The sequence below is a fragment of the Capsicum annuum genome, chromosome 4 (genome assembly GCF_002878395.1).
Source record: "Capsicum annuum cultivar UCD-10X-F1 chromosome 4, UCD10Xv1.1, whole genome shotgun sequence".
In the NCBI taxonomy this organism is placed as follows: domain Eukaryota; kingdom Viridiplantae; phylum Streptophyta; class Magnoliopsida; order Solanales; family Solanaceae; genus Capsicum; species Capsicum annuum.
In genome coordinates, this window is record NC_061114.1 from 221,217,735 (window position 1) to 221,225,165 (window position 7,431).

General features: G+C 36.0%; 2 protein-coding genes across 3 annotated transcripts; one reads left to right on the forward strand and one right to left on the reverse strand.

Moving 5' to 3' along the window:
* The first annotated feature begins 1,014 nt into the window (after window positions 1–1,014).
* LOC107867219 (acyl-CoA-binding domain-containing protein 5) lies at window positions 1,015–6,250 on the forward strand. 2 transcript variants are annotated; one of them, XM_016713365.2, is made up of 5 exons: window positions 1,015–2,734; window positions 3,368–3,470; window positions 3,556–3,635; window positions 3,759–3,813; window positions 6,009–6,250. In XM_016713365.2, the coding sequence occupies exons 1-5, from the start codon at window positions 1,245–1,247 to the stop codon at window positions 6,012–6,014; spliced, it is 1,734 nt and encodes a 577-aa protein (XP_016568851.2). In that variant the 5' UTR covers window positions 1,015–1,244; the 3' UTR covers window positions 6,015–6,250. The 2 variants fall into 2 exon arrangements, 1 of the variants encoding a protein (XP_016568851.2); XR_001673110.2 differs by lacking the exon at window positions 6,009–6,250 and having other exon boundaries at window positions 3,315–3,470; window positions 3,759–3,814.
* Window positions 6,251–6,375: 125 nt separating this feature from the next.
* Window positions 6,376–6,927, reverse strand: LOC107868615 (glycine-rich cell wall structural protein). The gene has a single exon (XM_047411712.1). It carries the CDS (start codon window positions 6,925–6,927, stop codon window positions 6,376–6,378), a length of 552 nt encoding a protein of 183 aa, XP_047267668.1.
* Window positions 6,928–7,431: the final 504 nt, after the last annotated feature.

The following is a 7,431-nucleotide window of genomic DNA, read 5'->3' on the forward strand; positions in this document are numbered from 1 at the left end:
ACAAAAAACTAATACTCCTAATGATCGTTTGGTTCATCAAATAAGGTGGGATGTTTCTTGAAATAAATTTACGGATAATACTCATAAAAATATTTAAACTTTGATCGAATTTTCAGTTAAGCATACTGAACTTTGCGGTAATCCTATTATCCCTAGATTTTCTTTTTCATATTTTAATGATATATATCTTCTCATTTGGATACGTGTAAATATGAGGTTGGCGCATGTATTACACGCACCAATATACGTGTAAAAATGAGATTTGACGCGTTTATTACACGCACCAACGCCAAAAATGGGTATAGAGTTACGGGGGAATTAAATCCACTTTAAAAAGTCTAGGGATAATAGGACCCCCGCAAAGTTCAGTATGTTCAACTGAAAATTCGATCAAAGTTCAAATATTTTTGTGAGTATTATCCCTAAATTTAATATCAAATTTATGTTTTATTTAATAAAGTTGTTGTCACGTGAATAGGAGATGGGGGTTCAAATTATGAAAACACTCTCTTATAGAAATATAAAGTAATGTTGCGTATAATATACCTTTATGATTCGGTCCTTCCTAATGCATAACAATAAACTATAATGCAACGGATTGTCTCTTTTCAACCTTGTTAAAAATATCATTATTCTCAATATATTTCAAACTGGGTATAATTTCATGAAATAAATTTAATATTAAATTTATATTTTTATTTATTAATGTAATTGTCATGTGATTAGGAGATAGAGGTTCAAACTGAAAACTCTTTTTGATAGAAATGCAAGATAAAATTGTGTATAATATACCTTTATGATTCAGTCCTTTCTCATGCATAACAACTATAATACAACAGACAGTCTCTTTTCAACCTTGTTAAAAATATCATTAATCTTAATATATTTCAAACTTGGTATTATTTTATCTTACCTAAAAGGTGAGATTAGAATTATAATCTCGGAATAACTTTGTTACTAACCAAACAACCCCCTACTATAGGACCATTATTATTGGAATAGAAAAACCGAATATACTTTACTCTAAGTTGCAAATATCCCTTTGTGATTAATAAATTCCAACCATATTATAGCATGGAAATGTCCTACGCATAGTAAAATTCCACATCATTAATTCTTTCCCTCATTTTTCTAACATTCTTATCCTTTTCAAAGTTGAACTCTTCTTCTTGTTAACTATCTCAATAACTTTGATCTTAATCTGTACTATACCACAACAAGATCATTTGTTAAAGTTTAAAAAAATGATTTTTTTTCAAGAATTCTTTGTTATTGCCATGGTAGCTCTTGTATTTTCTTGTATAATTGTTAAAATTGTTTCTGCTTTAGTGTCAAATGATGGAAGGATCGATAAAGAGAGAATTGTTGTGGAGGAAACCAAGATTACAAAAGGGTTGGTTGTTAGTAGTAGGAACAGTAAGAAAAGAGTCAAATTTGTTGAACAAGAAGTTGTTGGAAATGTTGATCATGTTGTAACACAGAGAGCTAATGAAGATGGGGTTGAGAAAAAAATTGAGGGTATTTTAAAGAAAGGTGATGACTTTAAGGGAGAAAAGGTTATTGAGAATCTTGGAGTGATTAAGCATTGTGGTGGTGAAAAGGAGGTGAGTGATGATCATGATGATGTAGGGAAAATTGGGTTGATGGAGGATATTGATGTTAAGAAGATTGAGGGTATTTTAAAGAAAGGTGATGACTTTAAGGTAGAAAAGGTTACTGAGAATCTTGAAGTGATTGAGCATTGTGGTGATGAAAGGGAGGTGAGTGATGTTCATGATGATGCAGACATGTGTAGGAAAATTGAGTTTGTGGAGAAAAAGGATGAAGTTAAGAAAATTGAGGGTGTTTTAAAGAAAGGTGATGACTTTAAGGTAGAAAAGGTTCATGAGAATCTTGGAGTGATTGAGCAATGTGGTGGTGAAAGGGAGGTGAGTGATGGTCATTGTGATGCAGATATATGTAGCACAGTTGGGTTGCTGGAGGAGAAGGATGAGATTAAGAAGATTGAGGAAAAAATTGAAGAAATTATAAAGAAAGGTGATGATTTTAAGGGCGAAAAGGTTCGTGAAAATTTTGATTTGATTGAGCATTATGGTGGTGAAAGGGAGGTGAGTGATGTTCATGGTGATGCAGACATGTGTAGCGAAATTGGGTTGATGGAGGAAAAGGATGAGGTTAAGAAGATCGAGAAAAAAATTGAAGATATTTTAAAGAAAGGTGATGAGTTTAAGGGGAAAAAGGTTTGTGAAAATCTTGATTTGATTGAGCATTATGGTGGTGAAAGGGAGGTGAGTGATGTTCATGATGATGCAGACATGTGTAGACAAATTGGGTTGATGGAGGAAAAGGATGTGGTCAAGAAGATCGATGAGTTGCTTGTTGTCAAGGAGAAAGATATCGTGAATCGTATGATTGTTGATGAAGTCAAGTTAGGTGAAAATGAGGTGGTTGAGGTGGGAGGAGGGTTGAGTAAAGGGGATGATGACAAGACGGATATGATAGCGATGGATGAATATAGCGATGATGATTGGGAGGGAATTGAGAGAAGTGAATTGGAGGAAGAATTTGTTAAGGCTGTTAACTTTGTGGATGGGGGAAATGGGAAGAATAGTAGTATGGAGAATTTGGGGAGTGAATTGATGATGCAATTGTATGGACTCCAGAAAATTGCAATGGAGGGGCCTTGTCATGAGCCTCAACCGATGGCATTGAAAGTCTACGCCCGCGCCAAATGGTATTGACTTCTTACTCCGAAAAATATGAGCTTTAGCAAATCGTTGGAACTTTAATTCAAGTGCATAATTTTATCGAATATTTGTTGATTTGCTCGAGCAAAAAAAAAAAAAATTTACTTGTGTAGTGAATGCTTGCTTTTAATTAGTTAGTTGGACGTTGATGATTATTGAATGAGCAGAACCTTTTAACTCAGTCCCAGTACCCACCATGTCTATATACTTAGGAAAATAGAAGGGATCGTAAAATGGGGAAGATAAATCATCATCCAATGTATAGTTTTATAAACTTTGATTCTAATCATTTACAATTGGATTCCTTGGCTGTGTTGGATGATCTTTCAATCAAGTATCTAGTGTCCTGGTTATCAGAGGATAGTTTGACCGAGAAATTAGAACAGCTTTCTGTATCCTGAACATCGTAATGAGATTAAGAGGACGGAGGCAGGAACTGAGCATGATAATTAGTAGATTTATAAGTAAATTGTGTAGAATAAGATACCTAGCGTAAATACAATAAGAAGTAAAGGACAGACCTTCAAACTACTTTCGGGTGTAGTTTGATTGCTAGTTATACAACAGGAATGAAAGCTGCTATCTGTAAGTGATGGAGGACAATAATTCCATTGTGCAAGGAATGCGTGGCAAAAAATGGGAAGCATGAATCCGGAGGTGGCTATGGAGCAGTATATTAAGCTTCTGTCAGACCATGTTCCCAAATGGACGCATCATAGTAAGGTCGTAATATTTCACTAATCTTGTTTTTTGGATTATAATATTCATCGATTTCTTGGAACATCACTCGTAATGATTTATCGTGCAGGATGACTGTGAAGTAGGATCTTCAGAAACTAAAATGACCAGAGATCCAGATTCTTTAAATGATACACACAAAGACGAAAGGTACTTCTATTTCAATTTCCTCATTGTATCTCCAAAAGTTTCAATAGTTCATCATTTCAATAGACTCTTGATTATTTTTTTGCTCATTTTGCCTTGCTCACTAGCTTTTGCATTTATCAACAGGACACAGGAAATGAACCATGCTGCAGAGGGAGGTGATTTTTCTGGAGGTGGAAAGGTGATTGATATTCTTTTATAACTCAATTTTACTTGTGTAGTGCTGCAAAAGTGTTAAAAGTAATTCTCTTCTGAAGATTTTTAGCTATGTTGTCCACTTTATTTGGTGAATCCAAAGAAGCTATGCTCCATGCTGTTAAAACTTGGCCCTCAAACCTACTGTAGACAGAATATTTTAAGCTTCAAAACTAGAGAAAATATTAATGTCATAAGGGACTTTCTATTGTTATTCTCTTGTTGCAAAAGAAACTCTTTCACAGGACTGGACTTTTCTTGGGTAATGCAAGTTCATATGCAAATGTTCACTTCTAGGATAAGTAAATCTGGGTAACATAAAAGAAATACTTTCTGTTGTTAAATGCAAGATTCTATGAGATATCTTCTTGTCGTTTTTGCAATCTTCTTTCAGTTGTTAGAAGTTAAATTGCCCTGCTTGACTTTGTTACTTGTTCTTAAATTTCAGTTGCCTAGCAGACATTCAACATTCAGTGTTCACTCAGACATCCATTTACGAGAATCTAGTCCAATTTTTTTGAGATTTGTCCTTTTGTTTATGAGGAACTTTTATATAACATCTGCGCTTTAGTTGCATCTAAAAGAATATCAATCCAGAACATACTCACTGCTGTCTTAAACACATTACGATCAATCACATTAAGTTGGCTTCTTGGAACAGTACGGCTAATCTCACAATTTGTATCACTTCGCCAAGTTATAGTCAGTCAGTACTTGAGCCAGTTTACAGTATACTGGTGTTACATCTTATGACCTCTATTTCCTTTCCTCGAGTAGTTATTTACACTTTCTGTTTTCTGTTTTCATCTACGGCCAGATAAGTGAAGCTTTTTGGAATCTATGACATCTTAAAAGAGTTGCTTCTTTGTTCATTCTAATTTAGGCCTTATAAGTGGAGTTGTTTGAAAATTAATTAACTTAATAATTGGCTCCTTTTATTCTATAATGGCTTCATCTTTCAAATTCTTGGTAAAATATAGGAAGCATTGATGTAAACTATTTATATTTACTACCACATTATTAATCTGTCTATCTATATCTGTTGAATTACTGATACTAACTCATACAAGCACCCGAGAGGAAACATAAGATCCTGGTTTTGCTTCTGTATCTTGGTTTAGGAATAGGATACTTGAGTATGTGATCTTAAAATCTCTTTCGTCTCCTCTGGAAGAATACTTCTGTGACATTCATCTTTTATACGACTTTACCAATGTTGTGCAGATTTTTGACAATGATATCAGTAGCGCTAATGGTGCTGATAATTTTGGTGTTTCATAAATTAAGTCCCATCGAAATCAGTTTAAAGGAGAACTGTTTCTTGATCCTAGAAGACCAATTTACTATCCACCATGATCCTAAAGACAAGTTTATTAAAAAACTACTATATAGGTCTAAAGGTTGAGAACAAAATCTTTTTGGTCCAGCAAGAATTCAGTTTCTGTGTTTAACAGGCATATATGCTTTGCAAGATGAAGGGGAGCCTTGGAGTAACTGGTAAAGTTGCTGCCAGGAGGTCATGGGTTCAAGTCTTGGAAACAGCCTCTGACAGAAATGCAAGGTAAGGCTGCGTACAATACACCCTTGTGGTGGGGCCCTTCCTTGGACCCTGCGCATAGCGGGAGCTTTAGTGCACCGGCCTGCCCTTTATATGCTTCGCAAGATAATGCCCATATAAAGACTAGGAATCAAACTCGAGCAGAAGTAGAAGACATAGGATCCACCCTGATTGTTCAAGTTTAATATGAAGGCGATGAACAAGAGGGTGTGGCTGATAGACGTGATAAGCTAGCATGGCTAACGATTGGACAACATTAAAATGCAAGCATTCTCTTAAGTTTAACGGTGACTTGGAATTTTGATTTACGAGTGTCTTGGGGCCTCTGATGTACTTTTTAACTTACTCCAATGATCTGTTCTTTTTACAGCTTAAACTGAATGTTACTTATATGTGAGCTAATTTCGTTTTGTCTATTATGATTGTTCATTTAGTATATATCGTAATGCTTTTAAAGTTTTCTCCTGAGATCAGATATGGAATATGTTTATAGTTCTTTAGTAATTCATACAACGCCTCTTGATATAACTAGGCAGGTACAAATAGGTTCTGTTTGAAGAATTCGGTAGCTAATTGCAGTCGATAAAACTTGCTTTATATCTATTTTCATATGTTCCTTTCAGGAATAAGAATGAGAAGAACTCTCCAGCAGATGTACTGCAATTTCCGCTACAAGAATTTGAGGTCATTGCAGTTCATAACACAACTTGGTTCTCCCTTATCAGATTATGCATCTACTCTGCACATGTAAATAGTTATTTCCGCTAAATAAAAATGACGCTAAATTTAGATAAACAACGATCTCTTTATTTCAGTGATTTTCTATCATATGAAGTGAATAATAATCTCTTTGGTTCTTATTGTACTCTTTTGGTTCTGGACCTACTTTGCTGCTTACAATAGTTCAAAGGTAAACTAGCTTTAGTAGTAAACACTGTCTTTATTTTACATGAGATATCTCTACTGTAGTTAGCACCAGTATGTTCCTTCTTAGTTCCTCCTCCCTGCAGCCACTTCTGGTAACTTAGACTGCCCATGGCTACCGCCATAACCTGGATATCCGCCACCATTTCCTCCACCAGCGCCACCACCACTGCCAAATCCTCCACCGAAGCCACCACCATTACCAAATCCTCCACCAAAGCCACTACCACTACCTCCACCAAAGCCACCACCACCGCCGCTACCTCCAACATATGGACCACCCTTGCCACCGCCAAATCCTCCACCCATCTCACAGTTACCTTTACCACCACCAGAGCCATAGCCTAAACCACTACCTCCTCCTATGCCTCCACCGATACCACCACATCCTAAACCTCCCCTACCACCTCCACCTCCACCTCCACCTCCACCTCCAGGACCAATGCCACCCCCAAACTCTTTCCCATAACCACCGGTTAGTACTACATTAGCAGCCTTTCCGTGAGAAGTTAAAAACCTCCATTCTCGGATTGCTTCAACTGTTACACATCCATAAAGACCAAAACACAAGAAAACCAAGAAACTGAGACTCCTTACAAAGACTTTGCGCTCGTCCATATCGCTTCTCTTATGTTGCTCAACAGTTTTGATTATGAATAAGAGGACTCGACCAGAAATTGTCCAGAAGGAATATAAAAAAAAAAAAGCCTTTTGGAGAACTAACAAAACATAGTGAAAAATGTGTTAACAGTTGTTGGGACAGAAAAGAAATTCTATGTTGTTGGCTTTTCTTGGTGGCTGTTCTCTTCACCAAGATATAAATATGCAAAAAATATGATAAATCTCTGCCTGTTGAGTATTCTGAGGATGTAGGTAGTCAGGCCAATTTGTGTGATGTATGATAATTGCATGATGCAGATCAAGACTGCAAATTTCATGTGGACAAGAAGTGGGGGAAACGTGAATCTCTCTCAGTAACAAATGTAGCCTTAACAGTTTACTTCAAGCTTTTACATTTACTAGAATTTCAAAAAAAATATATACTCATATTAACATCATATCAAATACTACAAAGGAGTGTGGGCACTGGCGCAATAGCACAACAGACTCGTCAACTTAAAA

What these genes read in the sequence shown, in the direction of transcription:
- LOC107867219 (XM_016713365.2), top strand. Translation starts at nt 1,245, where the DNA reads ATGATTTTTTTTCAAGAATTCTTTGTTATTGCCATGGTAGCTCTTGTA. An exon ending in GTCTACGCCCGCGCCAAATG is followed by an intron (nt 2,735 to 3,367) that starts GTATTGACTTCT and finishes CCATTGTGCAAG; the next exon opens with GAATGCGTGGCAAAAAATGG. An exon ending in AATGGACGCATCATAGTAAG is followed by an intron (nt 3,471 to 3,555) that starts GTCGTAATATTT and finishes TTTATCGTGCAG; the next exon opens with GATGACTGTGAAGTAGGATC.
- LOC107868615 (XM_047411712.1), bottom strand. Translation starts at nt 6,927, where the DNA reads ATGGACGAGCGCAAAGTCTTTGTAAGGAGTCTCAGTTTCTTGGTTTTC.